The sequence below is a fragment of the Elephantulus edwardii genome, unplaced genomic scaffold (genome assembly GCF_000299155.1).
Source record: "Elephantulus edwardii isolate Elephantulus edwardi_28Jun2011 unplaced genomic scaffold, EleEdw1.0 scaffold00012, whole genome shotgun sequence".
Lineage (NCBI taxonomy): Eukaryota > Metazoa > Chordata > Mammalia > Macroscelidea > Macroscelididae > Elephantulus > Elephantulus edwardii.
This window is the reverse complement of record NW_006399762.1, coordinates 27084969-27103478: the sequence shown is the minus strand read 5'-3', so window position 1 is coordinate 27103478 and position 18510 is coordinate 27084969. Positions and strand designations below refer to the sequence as shown.

At 38.4% G+C, this 18510-nt stretch overlaps 1 protein-coding gene across 1 annotated transcript in view; it reads right to left on the bottom strand.

Moving 5' to 3' along the window:
- Positions 1–18510, bottom strand: part of PAPSS1 (3'-phosphoadenosine 5'-phosphosulfate synthase 1) — a 168553-nt gene that overhangs the window by 58855 nt on the left and 91188 nt on the right. The window contains exons 6-9 of the mRNA XM_006881106.1: positions 14688–14801; positions 11064–11175; positions 9049–9254; positions 7476–7611 (exon numbers count right to left, since the gene is read on the bottom strand). Coding sequence (XP_006881168.1) covers positions 7476–7611; positions 9049–9254; positions 11064–11175; positions 14688–14801 — 568 coding nt within the window. The remainder of the gene's footprint in view (positions 1–7475; positions 7612–9048; positions 9255–11063; positions 11176–14687; positions 14802–18510) is intronic.

Sequence of the window (18510 nt, the reverse complement as noted above, 5' to 3'; positions counted from 1 at the left end):
GATTCAAACCACACACCTTCAGGATTGCAGTGCAGCTTCTTGCCACTAGAGCCCCCTTCCTAAAATTGTTTTTAAACTCAGTTGGGACATACTCACAGTCATTACTTTGGTTCTTATGGAATTTTTAAAATTTTCTTCAACTTCAATTTGAACATGCATATTCTTGTTTTTATGTGCCATCAAGCAGTGTACAACTCACAATGACCCTATCAATCTGAACCCTGTTTTATTCCTGTGCCAACCTAACACTTCCTGATAGGCAAGAGCCCACTGCAGCAGTCACTGTGTCAGTCCACCTGGTTGACGGTTTTCCTCTCCTTCACCAACCCTCCACCATTCCCAGCATTGAATCCCTCTGCAACGAATAGGCCCTCCTAGCAACATGTCCAAAGTATATGAAGCAAAACTTCATCATTCTTGCCTGCAAGAAGCACTCTGGCTGCACCCCCTCCAAGACATTATCTATTTGTTCTCTTGACCATCCATGGGATGTTGTGCTCTTCTCCAACACGACAGCTCAAAGGTGTCACTTCTTTCTCTGTCATCCTTATTCATTGTTCAGCTCTCAGATGCATAGCAAGAGGATGGAAAGACCATGGCCTGATTCAGACACACTGCATTCCTCAAACTGGCATCATTACTCCTCAATAATCTGGAGAGGTCCCTAACTGCAGATTTTCCCAGTACAATGCGTCTCATTATATCCTGCCTGCCAGTACCAAGTGTGTTAACTGTGGATCCAAGCAAGATAAGGCTGTTGACAGTTTTAATATCCTCGCCATCCATCAAAATGTTGCCTATCGCTCCAATGGTAAGAATCTTTTTCTTCTTGACACTGAACATGCATATATGTAGTTAATGTTCTCTTCCACAGTCAGCCTCTAATTTTGACTGCTGATATTCAGCTTCTCCAACTTCTCTTTTCAAAAATGTAGCCAATCTACACCTGGAGTTAGAAAATCAAAAAGGAAAAACAAGCTCACTATTTCTCAAGCTGGAAAAAATAAAGAACAAATGAAAGTCTCAGGTTACAACACTAAAGGATTCCACAGACAAAATCTTGATGCACAGAAGATGGATGAAATACACATGGGAACTATCCAAAAGGAAGCTGTCAACATGAAACCATTCATTTCAGGAATCAGCATATGATCAAGAACCAACAGTACTGAAGAAGAAGTCAAAGTTGCACTAAAGGCACTGGCAAAAAAATAAACCCCAGGAATTGATGGAATATCAATTGAAGTCCTTCAGGAGAAAGATGCAAACTGGATGTGCTCACCAGTCTCTGTCAACAAAGAAGACGGCTACTTGGCCAACTGACTGAAGAGATTCATATTTGTTCCTGTTCCCAGAAAAGGTGATCCAAAAGACAGTGGAAATTATCAAACAATATTGTTAATAACACGCAAATAAAATCTTGCTGAAGGTTATTCACAATCAGCTTGACCAGAAACTGTCAGAAATTCAAGCTGGACTGAGAAGAGTTTGTGGCACAAGAGAAATAATTTCTGATGATAGGTGTATCATGGATGAAAGCAGAGAATACCTGAAAGATGTTTACTTATGTTTTTTTGACTATGTAAAGGTATTGGACTATACGGCTCACAATAATTATGACTAACAATGAGAAGAATGGGAATCTCTGAACACTTAATTGTGTTTATGTGTTTAGACGTACATCAAGAAACAGCTATCCAAACAGTATGGACAAGGAAACACTGCATGGTTTAGAATCAGGAAAGGCATACATTACTGTTGTGTCCTTTCTCTAAACCTGTTCAATTTGTATACTGAGCAAATAACTCAAGCAGCTTGATTCTACAAAGAAGAATGTGGCATTAGGATTCTAAGAAGGTTCATCAACTACCTGAATTATGGAAATGACAGACTCTTGCTTGCAGGAAGTGAAGAGAACTTTAAACAACGCTTACTGCAGAAGATCAAGGACTACAGCCTTCAACACGGGTTACATCTCAACATCAAGAGAACAAAAATCGTCACCACTGGACCAACAGGTAGCAGCATCTTGAAAGATGGACAAAAGATTGAAATTGTCAACAATTTGATTTTACTTGGTTTCACAGTCAATACCCACGATAGCAGCAGTCAGGAAATCAAAAGACATGTTTGTATTGGGGAAGTCTGCCATCAAAGACCTCTTTAAAGTATTAAAGAACGCAGACATCAGTTTAAAGACTAAAATGTGACTGATCCAAGCCATGGTCTTTACAATTGCTTCGTATGCATCTGAAAGTTGGACTACGAATAAGGATAATAGTAGAATCCATGGTTTTAAATTGTAACAGTGACAAAGAGTATCGAATATAGCATGGACTATCAAAAGAACAAACAAATCTGTCTTGATGAAAGTGTAACCAGAAAGCTCCATAGAGGCAAGGATGTTGAAAATTTGTCTCATTTATTTTGAGCCTATTTTCCAGAGGAGCCAGCCAGTCATTGGGTAGAGACACTATGCTGTGAAAGGTAGAGGAAAACCTTCAATGAGACGAACTGACAGTGTGTCTAACACAATAGACTTGAGCATGACAGAGATCATGAAGATGGTGCAGGATAAGGTAGATGCAAGACAGGCAAGGTTCAGATCAGCTGTTCACAGGCAGCTGTGAGTCACAGTTGATGCGACAGCACCTTACAGCAACAAAAACAACATTAGGTTAAAAGTCTTACCTGAGTATACATTTATGTGTATCTGTTGGGATTCTTCTTAACAAAGAAAAGCTCCCATCACCTACCAAGTTCTTATCACAGCTCTCTCTCTCTCATTGCTGTCAACTCAGAATGTCAACTGAAAGCTGCCATTCCATTGGGTTTCCAAGGATAGAAATCACACAAAAGATTGCCCAACTTTCTTCCCTGAACTATTAGTTGATTTGAGACACAAAAGAGTCTTGGCCTTTAAGTTAGCTGCACAACTAGCTATGCGCTATGTCACCAGAGCTCCCAAATTATCTCCATTGTTATTTTTAGGTGCCATTGATCTGAGTTCACTTAGAGTAACCCTATGAACAACAGATCTGAGCCCTGTGCTATTCTAGGGCATCCTCATCATCACTTACACACCTGAGTCCATTCTGTCAATTCATCTCGATGGGGGTCCTCCTCTCTTTCGCTGGCCCTCCATCTTTCCAAGCATGATATCCCTTTCCAAGAACAGTCTGGCCTTGCTACATGTTCAAAGTATGAAAGAGGAACTTTTGCTTTGCTTGCCTCCAAGAGCACTCTGGTTGTACCTTTCCCATGACATATCTGTTTGTTCTTTTGGTAGTCACTGGGATACTCAGTATTCTTCTCCAACACTACAGTTCAAAGGTGTCAGTTCTTTTGCTATCCTTATTGACTGTCCAGCTCTCAGAGGCATAGAAAGTGTATGAAAAGACCACGGCCTGCCTGTGTCAGGTGCGCTGTGGTCTTCAAACTGACATCACTGGTCTTGAGTAACAGCAGACTTCCCCAATGCAATACATCCCCAGATCTTCCAAGTGCTGGTACCAAAGGTGTTGACTGTGGATCCAAGTAAGATGAAACTGTTACATTTCAATTGCTTATTGGTCCAGTGGTGAGATGTTCTTAATGTTGAGATGTAATCCATAATGAAGGCCATACTCTTTGATCTTCCACAGCAAGTGCTTTAAATTCTCCTTACTTTCATTTAGCAAGATTATGTCATCTGCATAACTCACATGCTGATGAGTCTTCCACCAATCCTGATGCCATAGTTTTCTTCATAAAGTACAGCTTCTCAAATGATTTGCTCAGCATACAGACTGAATAGGTATGGAGAAAGGATACAACCCTGATGTACACCTTTCCTGATTTTAAGTCAGGTAGTATTCCCTTGCTCTGTTCAGACAACAATTTCCTGATCTGGTAGAGGTTTCGTATAATGAATGGTTCTGGTATTTCCATTCTTCTCACTTTAGTAAGTCATAATTGGTTATGATCCACGCCGTCAAATGCCTTTGCATAGTCAATAAAGCACAAATTGACATTCTTCTGGTATTTTCTGTTTTCAGTCCATCTGACATTAGCAATGATATCACTGGTGCTACAGCCTCTACTAAGTCTACTTTGAATTTCTCATAGTTCTCTATTATCTCTGAATTACTTCTAATTTTAAAAAAGTGTAGTAACTTTATGGACAAAAAATGCTTCTGGCTCAGCTTTCTCAGTTATTACTCCTGACTTGGCCTGAAATAGCCTTCTACTATACTTGTTAATACATTCAAATTATAGCCTCTGACCATTCTACAAAATGTTCTCAGATCTAGTCAGCAATGTACTATCAAGCATAAATTTGAAAAATATTCTCTCGATTTTTCTTTCTTATCTTGTAGGATATTGATGTTCTGTGTATAAGATATACTAACTGGCCCTAGAGTGACCTAAATTAATTTGTCCTACCTTTCCAAGATACTGGTTACCACAAGTGATTCAAATAATACATCTGAAAACTGTCACCAAGCCATCAGTGAGGTAGGTATTAAAGATGTCTTAATCCTTCCAATGAGAGAACAGCCTAGAACTGATTATATTAACTATATATTAATCCGAAGCTCTGGTGGCTTACTGGTAAGGAATTACGCTGTCAACCCCAAGGCATGTGATTCAAATCCACCAGTTACTTTGGGTGAGAAAGATGGGCAATCTTTTTCCTTGCAATTTACTGCCTCTGAAAATTTCCTGGAGGGTCAGCTACGGTTCAGTGCTGAATCGACACTACATAACAACATATATTAATTACATGAGAGATGGGCAATATTAATTATATGAGAGATTGGTAATATGTTCTTTTGTGATTTACAGCCTCTGAAAACCTGCTAAAGGATCAGCTATGAGTCAGTTCTAATTCCACCACTATGAGGCATGAGGATGATTGGAGGTGAGGGGAAAACACAAACAATTTAATCCATCACAAGCAGTAAAGGAAAGATTAAGCTGAAAAGAATGTTGGTGTTTGTTTTCACTTTTTGTCATAGTCAATTTCTTATCTGGAAAAAAAAATCTCTCCCAGAAAGTTTTCCCTTACATCTTAATGGCCTTGCTCATATGCTGATCTTTAAATTATTCACTGGCAAAAAAGAATGAAGATTCATTACTGACCTATCAGTAGTGATTCATTCCCCTATGATGTGATCCAAAGCATGTCAGCAAAATAGTGAGGAGCTCCTTAGAGCTTGTGTTTCCAAGTACAGCATTCAAAGATGTTACTGCACAAAGCTATTTACAACAAGTTTTGAATTCAGAAGACAAAACGAAAGTGTCAAAGGTGGCCCTATACTTAGATTCTCTGAAAGGACCAAACAGAAATGAATGAATGAATGAATGAATGAATGAATGAAACATTCTGGGCAGAAACTATAAAACTATGAAGAGCATGTGATTCCATTAAAAGCCTCCTGTTCTTGATTCATTTTAAGATTTTTGTCATTCCAATTATCAATACATCACAGAGTTCAGGGATAAACAGGTATTATTTCTCTTTTCTTCCTCTTAATAGAAATAGGCACAGACTTATCTGGTGACTCAAGGAGTTCTACTGATGCAGTCCATAGGGAGTTGAGCTGTGAACCCAAAGGCTATGCCTCTCTGGTGTTTCAAACCCACCAGCGGCTTGGCAGGAAAGAGATGACTAATAATCATCTCCCATGGGATTTACAGTCTCAGAGACTGAACATAGGAGAAGTTTTGTTTTATTGATTTTGAGGCATAATCTATATTAAAGGCTGTAGTCTTTGATCTTCTGGGGCAAATGCTTCAAGTCCTCCTCCTTTCAGCAAGCAAGGCTCTGTCATTTGCATAATAGAAGTTGTTGATGAGTCTTTCTCCGATCCTGATTCCACCTTTTTCTTCATAGAGTCCAGCTTCTCAAATGATTTCCTCAACATAGTGACTGAATAGGTAGGTATGGAAAGAGGATACAATCCTAATGCACACCATTCTTAATTTTAAGCCATGTGGTTTTTCCTTGCTCTAGTCACATAAACAGCCTCTTGGTCTAGGTAAAGTTTCACATGAACACAATTAAGTGTTCTGGGATTCCTATTCTTCTCAGTGTTAGCCATAATTTGTTATGATCCACACTGGCAAGTGTCTCTGCATTGTCAATAAAACACAGGTATCTTTCTAGTATTCTCTGCTTTCATCTGAGATTAGCAATGACTGTCCTCTTGCCACAGCCTTTTCTGAAACCAGCTTGAATTACTGGAAGTACCCTGTCCATGTACTGTTCCATCTGTTTTTTTAATAACCTTCAGCAAGGTTATACTTGCATGTGTTATCAGTAACACTAGTCTCTAATTTCTACATTCTGTTGGATCACTTTTCTTTGGAATGGGCATAAACCCAGAGAGCTTTCTTCCAAAATTTTTGCAACCGATGAATATACACACATCTCCACTGCATTAGTTTGTTGAAAATATTTCAAGATTGGCTTATACCAACTGCCTTTCCATTCTACATTTATTTTTATCCATTGTAGGGTGGTATCTACTTCCTAAACAACTTGCTTCTGGAAACTCTATGAACTTTGATAAATGTCGATAGTAGCAGAGGGACTTCAGGCCTTTTGTTCATAGGGTCGCTGTGAGTTGTGCTCGACTCAAACGCAATCAACAACACAACAGGGTAAAAATAGATATTTTTAAGTAAGGTAGCCTTTGTCCTTGCCTCTAAATAATAATTCTTTGAGTAACTGAGATGCTTTAATCTCAAGTTACAACTTAAAATGCATGCTTGAAAGTGAGAGTTGGCCAGATCAGTAAGTTAAGACTCATCTAGAAAGCAGATACTGAGGCATGATTTAGCCTGTCATAAAGGACTGGCTGATAAAGGCTGAGAGAACTTCTTGACTAGCAGAAACATCTGTTCTGGGTGGCATCATGTCCTTTGTGTCCTGGAAGCTCCAAATTGGGAACCCTTCTAGAACTCAACGCAGGCATCTCTTCATATATATCCTATTTGCTCTATCCGCTGTCCTGAATAGATTTTTCTGTGAATTGTTCAGTGAATTGTTAAGGCTAAAGAGACAAGTGGAGCAAACAGATTAGAAAGTTAAGTGTGTTGTGTGGCCTCAAGCTTGCAGCTACCATCTTGAATGGGTCGTGAGAAACCAGCTCTAAACCCCTGTTCAACTGGTAAGATGACTGGGATGGTGACTCTCAAATTTATGACTGGAGTCTGCTATTCAGTAATTTAAGAGACAGTGTTCTTTCAACTTGTGAGCTCCAATTTAGCTCTAGACAGAGAGAAAGAGTTATGTGGAGTGTCTGGTAACAAGGATGGGGAAGTTGGAATGTAACTTCCACCTTAGGAATTAGATTCATTACTAATTCTAATATGAACTCATCATTTTGTTTTACATCTTAGTAAGCATTGGGGAAATCATCTGGCACACTCACTCTAAGTAGACAGATCTAAGAGTCTCATATTAAATAATCAGACCTTTGTCTTACCAGCATTCATATCTTTAAACTTTTGCTTTAGCTCAGTAGGAGTAAGACGGTACTGATCAAGACCATCATTCCAGTAAATTCGGTCTAGGACTTGAAGATCCCCTCCAATCAGCCAATCTCCTTGTTCCATGACCATCTAACAGAAAGAAAACAAAAATAACGTTTCCAACATGAAAATAAGATCAAAATAAGAACATTTCTCTCATACAAGTTCAGAGAAGTTACAAACTACTTTCATCTTGAGACCGACCAGTGGTAGTTCGGCCTGATCATTACCAACCGAACTGGGATTAGAGTTGCTTAGAAAGGGTGCAGCCAGAACACTCCTTGGAGGTAAGGATGATAAACTTCATTTCACATTCTCTGGTCATGTTACTAGGAGAGGTTACTCCTTGGAAAGAGACATTAAGCTTGGAAAGTGGAGGGTCAGCAAACAGAGAAAGAGCCTCAACAAGATGGATTAATGCAGAGGCTGTAGCACTGGGCTCAAGTGTGTCAGAGAGGATGGCATAGAATAGGACAGGGTTCACATCTGTTGTTTATAGGCTATGATTCATGCTGAACTTGATGCACCAAACAACAAGAACGCATTTTGAAACTTCTAATAAAACTTGATAAACTATTATATTTACATATGAAAAGAGAAAACCAATGTGCATAAAAACAATTTTTTTTCTTCTTCTTCTTGCATGTTAACCCAACAATAACATCCTGCTATAACTGCACGGTTAGCATCTGTTCCTACAGTCAAACTTTATACTCCAAGAGCAGAAAGGTTGAGCTAGGTATGTCATCAACCCTATGTTCTCGGCACTTCATTCACTGTCTCTTGCATAGTTGTTGTTGTGTGTCACTGAGTCAGAAGCGACTTGGAGGTGACCTTCTAGGGGGTTTTCAGAGGCTATAAATCATATGAGAGGAGACTGCCTACCTTCCCCACAAAGCAGCTAAGAGACTCAAACCATTGGGTTGGCAATGTAACTCTTTACCACTAAGCCACCAGAGCCCCCTATTACATAACTATTACTGTTGTGTACTGTAGAGTCGGAACAGATTCACAGCTCCCTGTGTAGTGGGTTTTTGGGGTGCAGTAAATCACATGAGGATGAGATTGTCCATCTTTCTCCCCAGAGAAGCTAGTGAATTAGAAATAACAAACCTTTGGGATGCATTATACCTTCTTATCATGAAGCCGCCAGAGCTCCCTTATTGTATAGCAGACGTTTTTAAAAAAATATCTGATGTTAATTCTAAATTATGTATAATACATGAACTCTATGACAACAGACTGAAACCTTCTCTATTCCCTCATCATCCTTAAAATTTCTGCTTGTTACAGTCACTCTCTCAATCCATCTGGTGATGTTCTTCCTCTCCTTCACTCACCCCCCACTTCTCCAAGCAAAATGAATATTTATCAGGATCAAAATGGCAAAACCAAGGAACGCAATCATATTAATCAACAACCAAGTTTCAACTCTGCAAAATCTTAACAATGCCAATAGAATAAACAGTATGGAGGAAATGCCCACGTTTCAGAACCAAAATTACTGGCAACATATTTGCTCAGGACCTTGATGTAGGGGTGGTTCTTGCACGTTGTCCCCCACTGCCTGGCACAGCGCTCCTCTTTCCTGTGCTCAAAAAACTCAGGGTTGCGAAGAATCGCCACACGGCGGCCCTCGTACACCAGAGCCAACGCGGTACAGCCATCCAGCCTCTCTTTATCTTCCTGGGTAGCTGTCAGGACTATAGGCACTGACAAGTTAATGACACCCCCTGCAGGACACACACAAAAAGAGATAAAACACACAGCATGAGTTACTCGACAGATTTTACATTCAACTTTCCCTTTAGTAGGCATTCTTCACATAATAAAAATTTATGAGTTCCCAAGACAGCATTCAGTTGGCACCTGGCACAGAAACTCAAGGGAAAGCCAGCAGGCTGCAAGCTCTAAGGGAGAAGCAGCAAGAACACAAAGTTTTGTTGTTGTTGTTGTTGTTGTTGTTTAAAAAAAAAGAACAGAATTAACTGTTTAACAGCACTTTCATAAAAATTGATGTAATTGGCTTTTGGGAGAAAATCTGGTACAGAATCTGTGTAGAGAGGAATTTTGCCTCATCTACAAAGAGGTCTAAATAGGCACTGGTGGCTCAGTGGTAAAACTCTTTTCTGTGCAGGAAAGCCAGGTACAATTGCGTCCAATAACCTCAAACATAATCACCATTTTTCTGTCAGTGGTGCACTGTGCACAGTTTGATACTAAGCAGCTTTCAGTGGAGTATCAGACTAAAGGTAGGTTGGAAGACAGATCTGGTGATGTACTTCTAAAAACAGACAAAGGAAACCTATGGATCCCAATGGTCCAATCCACAGGTCATGGGGACAGTATAGGACCAGGCAGGAATCCATCCCTTCCATACAGGGTTGCCATGAGCCAGGCTCTAGTCAAGGCAGGTTAGGTTAGAGCAAGGCAAAGTCTGGTCTTTGTCCTCATTTCTGGGAGGTAACTTCTAAGCCCTTGTCATTTTCCAAGTGCCAGGAATATCTCTGTTATTCATGGTGGAACTCCTGGATCACAAGTAGGTAATTTATGCAAATGAGATCATGGGAGGAGGACCAACCAAGTGATGAAGGACTGAAGCTTTGAGTCACTAGTATCAGTCTGATTTCCAGAAACAGGGTAGTAAATACCCTGGGCATTGTCAACTTCAATGTCAGATGCTGGGAGAGTTAATACTTCCCTAAGTACAACAGAAGCTCAACATTTGGAACTTTCCCAGACTTCTCAGCTCCAGCCCTCAAGTTTTCCCTATAATAAACCACAATTAAGAAATGGAAACAAGATCTCAAAGAACATGTAAGTGTTCAGTACTGATGTAACTAAGTCTTAAAATGCTAACTCTATGAAGATGCTATCACCACTTTTAAAAAAATACATGCAACGACACACAAATATACCCAATGCCTCACTTACCAACAATGTTAGGTCCTAAAGATCAGGTTATTGTATGAAATTTGTATTATATGAGATTTAGGAACCCCACTGCCGCCTCAGGCCTGGTGTCACCCACCACCCCTCTGGGCAACCTTGAATATCTCAGAATTCACAAGGCACACACAGTAGATGCCTCCTCTCCTAAGATACCTTCCTCATTACTGCAGAGTCCATGGGGATTGAGGGGATGGTGGTGTCTTTCCCCTATTCCTATCTCCCTCACCAACCTCCTTGGCATCTTTAGGTCTTTGCCTAGCCTCTCTGTTCACAATCATGCATTATTTCATTGGCACCCACATCATTGGTGGTCTAATCAAAATGTCATGGACAAATGAGAGAGGATAACCCAGGACCTACCAGCCACGGCCCCTCATGCAGCCTGGTCACCATCAGGTCCTCAGAGGGCAGCCCAGGGCCCAGCCACAGCTGTATGTGGGGCCTAGAACTCTCAAGTATGGCCTAAGAGTTTTTTCAAAGTTGTCATAGATGTGAAATGTCGGGGACAAAGTAAGCATAGCAATAATCCCCAGCCATCATGCAACTTCTCGTCCACATGCAATGTAATGATGAAGTAATTACATACTTACCATCTAGAAGACAATCGAAATGAAGACACTGCAAGTACTCCCTCTCCCTCATAAAGCCATTCAGAGGGGTTGCCCAACCTTCCGCCAGCACCTGCACCCACTGCATGTCCACCTAGAACACAAGAAAAGAAAGCACAAATCTCCTTCATGTATTTATGAACAAAACAATAAAGGCTCTCAGAAGTTTAATTTTGAAAGCAATGAAGAAAACATTTCCAGAATAATAATAAACTATACAGACTCTATCAATGCACAGATGACAAATAATATGGATTTATCCTAATAAATTTAACACGAAGTTACACTAAGTTTCATTAATGAGAGCATTTCCTAAAGCAAGTGGTTCTCAAACTTTAATAAACCCTCCTGGAGGCTTATTAAACAAAATTTATCTCACCCCCAGAATTCCTAATTTAGGCTCTTTGCCGTAGGATACAAGAAATTGCATTTGTCTTAGTGGCTACCAATGCAAAGGCATATATGGCTCAAATCTGGAGAAAGATGTGCAATCTCCTCCCATGCAATTAACCGCTTCTAAAGATCCACTGGATGGTCAGCTATGGGTCTGTTCTGACTATGTGGTACCAAACAACAACAACAGACCAAAACAGCAGAGTCCTAAGTGTTGCAAAAGATTAATAAACTTGGCTGTGAACCAATGGTTGGAGGTTTAAATGAATGCAGAAGCAACCAAGAAGAAGGTCTGACAATCTACCTATTAAAAAAAATCAGCCAATAAAACCCCTATAGATCACTATTGTACTCTAAAGCACATAAGACAACCTGCATCTGGGTCTGCTCAACAGCAACTGTTGTTATATGCTGTCTAGTTGGAACTAACCCACAGCTGACCCTCCAATAGGTTTTCAATGGCAGTAAATCACATGGAAGGAGACTGCCCACTCTTCTCCCACAGAACAGCTGATGAGTTCAAACCACAACCAAGTGCCTTTGGACTGCGGTACAATTTCTTACCACTAGGCCACTAGAGATCCTTCCATAGAAAATAAAACAAATTTTTCAAAAACAATGAATGCCTCATACGCAGAAGAATATTCTTATATTATTTCATAATTGTTAAGATTTCTAAGATATTTCTTCAAATGTTAAAGAATATATTACTGTAATATGCTTAATTTTCAACTGGATATATACACAGGATCTGGACAAACTATGCACTGTATTTATTTTCAAATTAGGTTGGTCAATATATTCCAGTACAATAGCTAAACACTAAAGTTGTCAGAGATTTCCTTTTACTTGAATGTAAAATCAACACCCACAGAAGCAGTGGTCAAGAAATTAAACAATGTATTGCAGTCAGCAAATCTAATGCAAAAAAACCTTTAAATTAGGAAAGTGTGAGGATATCACTTTAAATACTAAGGTGTGCCTGATCTAAGCCATGGTATTTTCAATAATTTCATATGCATGTGAAAGTTGGACAATAAGGAAGAGGAAAGAATTGATGTCTTTGAAACAATGGTGAAAAGTATAGAAAATATCATGGACTGGTAAAAAAACAAATTTCTTTTTGAAGAAGTTCAGTCAGAATGTCTCCTAGAAAAGAGTATGGTGAAACTCATCTCACATACATTGGGACAGTTTCCAGGAAAAAGTCATAAGGCTGGTAAATAGAGGGTCAAGGTAAAGAGAAAGATCCTCCCCAACAAGATGGACTGAGACTATGGCTGTAACAATGGACTCAAAGAGAGCAATGATTGCTCAGTGTTTCATTCTATGGCACACGGAGTTGCTATAAATTGGGGAAGACTAAAAGGCACCTACTGATACCATCACCACTATGTTCCACTGCAAAATCCAGGAAGAGGAAGGCGTTCCTCTTCAGTTGTTCACATGAAAAATTACACTTATGGGTTAAGCTTTCTTACTTCCAATTGTCCTCCTATTACTATTTTAAATCTTTGTCAACAACCACCTTTTGCCCCTATGGGAATCCAATTTTAGATGGTATTGGATAGAGCATAACTTAACCATTTTTCATATCACTGTATAAAGAAATCAGCGTGCTTTCTTGATGCTCTGTCAACTAGACAATTTTGAGAACCATTATATTGAAAAGAAGTTCACTTTTTGAGAAAGTTACTGATTCTCTATGTTCTATAGTCTAACTGACTTGAATTTACATTCAATCATTGATTCAGTGTATGTTTATCTAGTATTTCTTTACTTATGCTAGTCTATGCCAAAATTCTTTCTCCTTGATACGCAGAATCATGTACTGGCTTCTGGTTAGAGACATAATAACGCAAAGCACATCAAGGTAATCTGTTGTTATGTTGTTAGGTGCCATCTCGTCAAGTGCAACTCACAGCAACCCTATATACAATAGCTTTGAACCTTGCCCTATCCTGAGCCAGTCTCACTGTCTCTGACATACCTAACCCCATTATCTTACTTACTGTCAATCATCTCATCCTGGGTCTTCTCTCTTGCACTGTCCCTCCACCATCCCAAGCATGTCCTTGCAACATGCCCAGAGTATGTCAGAGAGAGCTTCAAAATCCTTGCCTCGAAGGAGCAACTTGGCTTCACCCTCTCCAGGACAGATGTGTTTGTTCTTTTGGCAATCTATGGTATGTTCAATACTCTTCTCCAACACCACAGCTCACAGGCATAAATTCTTCTGTTATCCTTATTCACTGTCCTGCTTTCTGATGCATAGCAAGTAATCGCAAAGACTAAGTTCTGGAGCAGGCACATATTAGTCTCCAGACTAACATCATTGCTCTTCAGCACTCTGGAGAAGTCCCTGAAAGAATTTCATAATATAATTTGTCTTTTAATTTCCTGACTGCTAGTGCCAAGATTGTTGATTGTGGAACAAAGTAAGCTGAAATTGTTAACAATCTCTATCTCTTCTCCATCTATCATGGTGCTGCCAATTGGCCCAGTGGTAAGAATCTTTGTTTTGATGTTGAACTTCATTCCACACTGGAAACTGCAGTCTCCTATAAAATTATCATAACAACTATTGAAAACTCTCTTTTATAAGCCTAGACATTTGATGGGTTGGTTTGGTTGGTTTTGAGTGGGTTTTTTTTTCCTTCTGCTTCATGTTTATCATCTCTTTCAATTTTAGTTTTAAAGCACATCTTAATAACAACATTTCAAATTTTCTAAAATTAATGATGGTAAGTAATAGTTTCTACTGTTACCAAGTCTGGTTTAAGCAATTTTTTCAATTGTGAGTGATATCTTTGAGGTATATAATAGAATTATTCTTAAAAATATAAAAAGGAAAATTAAAGAGTCTGGCAAGGGGTTAATATGCTTTAAAAAAAGATATTCATTTTAGTTATTAGAGATCATTACCTTTAGGCCTTTTAAAAACCAATGCTTCTCATAAGCCAAGAAATTCACTCTTTATTTTTAAATATTTCAAATAAATTATTATTACCAAGGATAAATCAAAGTCATGGGATTTTGAAATATGATTTTTATAAATTAAATATATTTTTAATTCCTAATAATGGTATATAATACAACATTCCTGCCACTAACAACTCTATCTTCAAATTCTGTTATAAATCATAAAATTTACAAACTAATGACTGTATGTATATATGTATATATATATATGAATGTCTGTTTTTCACTTACTTTATTAATTTTCAGTGCTGGTAATGTTTCGGCATCTGTTTTTGCCAAATGAAGTTTATTTTCCGGCACATATAGTTCTTTTACTTCATAAGAGGCATCCACTGGTACAATGTCCTAAAAAACCATCAAAAGAGCACATACATGTTTGATTCAGCAATTAGAGTTCAGACAATCTACATACCAAAATGTCAATAAAGTATAAACAAGTTTCTCCCCTCCAAATCAATTTTCAAATATTAGATAGTCTACTCACAAACTGGTACATCCCACCACTCATACTAGGACCTATTATTTGACTGGAATAAATACAAAACAATTTTGCAACTACAAATTAGATGTGACTTCAAATAAGAAGTGAAAATAAAGAGAATCTGGAAAGAAACCAAAAAATCTAAACATAGTGTAAAGAAATCTAAGACTATAGCCTTTACTACAGTTAAACTTTATCATAAAGGAAACAAAAATCTCTACAACTGAGTTTATAAATAAAAATCATGTAAAAGAAAAGCTAGATGATGTCAAGGATTTCTTTTTCCTTGGATTCAAAATTAACAACCCTAAAAGCAGCAGTAAGAAATCAAACTCTTCTTCCATGGGGAAAATCTGCTTCCAGGAACATCTTTATAGAGCTAAAGAGCAAGAACAACAGTTTAAAGACTAGGGTGTGCCTGATCAAGGTCATGGTACTTTCAAATGCTTCATTTACTGCTATAAGTTGGATTTTCAGAATGAATTAAGAAGATTGAGAAAGACCTGATGCCTGTGAATTGTGGTATTGGCGAAGAGTACTGCCTATATTTTGGAGCCAGAAGAACAAACAAATCAGTGTTGGAAGAAGTGTTTCAAACTAAAAACAACCTTTTTGTAAGTAGATGAGTGTAAACCACTTGCACCACACCAAGAATAAATAAAGAGAAAAATAAAAGCAATAATAAAACAGAATAAAAAGGAAATAAACACAGTCTGGTAAAACAGCCAGTGCAGTCAGCTAAACCGCTCTTGGAGCGCAGCCATGACCATCCGTTTCTGGAATTTATCCATTCCTACAGTCTTTGATGGCTCACAGGAGAAAGGAAGAGAAGGCATGAGTGAGACAGAAACCCTTCACAGCACGGTTATTCCTTCTAGACCCTCTCACAATAGTTAAGCTTCCAATAGCCATCTATTTCTGAAGGATACTTAATTGCTTATTGAGAATGAGAACTAGATGAGGCTTTCAAAAAAAATTAATAGTGAAGAAAGCTTCTACATGCTGCCTTTATTCGCTCTCTTTGAGTACATAAAAAAAATCTGTGAAGCCCAGTGCTAACTGGGCTAGATTATTTCTATTAATCCAACCTAAAAAGACATGTCATAAATTTGGTCAAGGAAGTGATATGTAAACATGGACAATCTTTACATAAATTTGATATAAAAAATTTGAATAATGGTATTCAAGACAATAATTCACCTCAAGAGAAACTTTTCCTTCAGAGAGGAAAAGAAAAAGTTCATGGTAGCTAATTCTGTGCCTTCTAATCATAAGAATTCTTTTTAATACGTTTATTTTAAATTCTAAAATAATAATAAAGATAATTTTGAAATAAGAAAAACAAGTCATCCTGTTCAGGATATAACTTTTATATACTTTCTTCCAATCATTACTGCCAATAGACACATTAAGCAGGTAGTCAATTCAAAGTCTGCTACTTCATCAACCAGAAAACAAAAATTCAGAATCAACTTATGGAAGAACAGCATGACATGCATTAAGGGAACTGCCCACACACACTCTGTGGTCAGTCAGCCTCTTGGATATTTAAGGCTCCCAAAGATGCCTTGAGGCACACATGCTCTAAAACGAAGACATGAAATTCTCCACAAGAGGAAAAATGCTAAAAAACAATCACATTTACACAAAAGGTTAGGCATTAATTAGGACTTCTCTTGAGGAAGAACATGATACTGTTTCACAAAACTTAACAATTAAAATTTCAAATTGCCATGAACACAAAACATTGAGGCTACAATAATTTTAAAACTGAAAAGAGATACAGAAAATAAGAGCCTACAATCATTCACTAATTTCTAACATTCTTACCTTTAATGTGAGGTAAGAAAAGTTATCCATACCCAAGACTGGGGTTCAAATTCTAAACATTAGGTATGTTTGACCCTGTCTTCGACTGAGTTGCTTAAAAGAAAATTAAAAAAGGATTGAAAAACTTTCAAGAAAATTAAATGACAGAGTATCTGAACTAAAGTCGCTAATAGGAAGCAAGAGACCTGGTAGTGAAATAGTTAAAAAATTCAGCTGCTACTCAAAATGTCATTGGTTTTAACCTATGAGTTATTCTGAGACAGAACGATGTGGCAGTTTGTTTGCATAAAGATTTACCACAGTGGAAAATCCTACTGCAGTTCTACTCTGTCCTACATATTGCTACAGGTCAGAATTGACTGCTGCAGTGGGTTTGCTTTTTGAGGGATATTATATCACCCCTCAGTAGTAACAAAATTGCACTCTAGTGGTCTAATGTTAAGGAGCTCACTGTCAACCAGGACACACACAGCTCAAATCCAACAGATGTTCCACAAGAGAAGATGGGCAACCTCCTCCCATGCAATACTGCCTCTGAAAACCCACTGGAAGGTCAGCTATGAGTCAGTTCGAACTCAACAGTCCATAACAACAACAACAACAACAAAATACAAAAAAAGAGAATCAATGCCTTTAAATTGTAATACAGGAGGAGACTACTGAGTATTCCATGCACTGTCATCAAAACAAGTATCTCTTGGAAAAGTGCAACCAGAATGCTCTTTGGAGACAAGGACATCCATCTTAAAACCTTTGGGCATGTTGTCAGAAGAGGCCAGTTCTTGGAAAAGACAACATGCTAGAAATGATGTACAGTCAAAGAAAAAGAGGAAGACCCTCAACAAGACAGATTAATACAATGAGTGACAAGCGGCTAGAGCTTATCAGAGATCATAAGGCGGACACAGGAGAGAGCAAAACTCTGATCTGTTGTTCATAGGGTCACAATGAGTTATAGTTTAATCAATGGTACATAAAAAGAAAATTAGTAAGGTACTTTGATCAAACATTATTTCCATTTTTATTGTCGTTAAGTGCTATTGAGTGGAGCATGACTCAATACAAACCTATGAACAACAGACCTGAACTCTACCTTATATTATGCCATTCTTATTATCCTGACACGCTTGAGCTCACAGCTACAGTCACTGTATTACCTGACCTCCTTGAGAGTCTCTTTTGCTAACCCTCCACCATTCCAAGCATGATGTCTTTCTCCAAGGAATACCATCTGCAAACAACATGCCCAAAGTATGTTGATATGAAGTTTGCCATCCTTGCTTCCAAAGAACAGTCTGGCTGCTCTTTCTCCAAGACATACCTGTTTGATTCTTTTGGTAATCTATGGGATATTCAGTACTCGTCTCCAACACCACAATGCAAAGGCATCAATTTTTCTTCCGTCATCCTTACTCAATGTCCAACTCTTTGATGTGTAGCAGTTGACTGAGAAGATCATGCCTGAATCAGGCTTGTGCTGGTCTTCAAACTGAAATCATTGCTCTTAAGTATTCTGGAGAGGTCTCTGCCAGCAGATTTCCCCAGTGCTATATATCTCCCTGACTGCTGGTACCAGGAGTGCTGACTATGGATTCATGTAAGACAAGTTCATTGACAATTTCAATCTTTCCTCCGTCTATCATGATGATGCCACATTCTTGTTCATAAAGTCCAGCATCTATAATGATTTACTTAACATACATGTAATTTTAATACAATTCTACCTATGAATATTTTTTATTT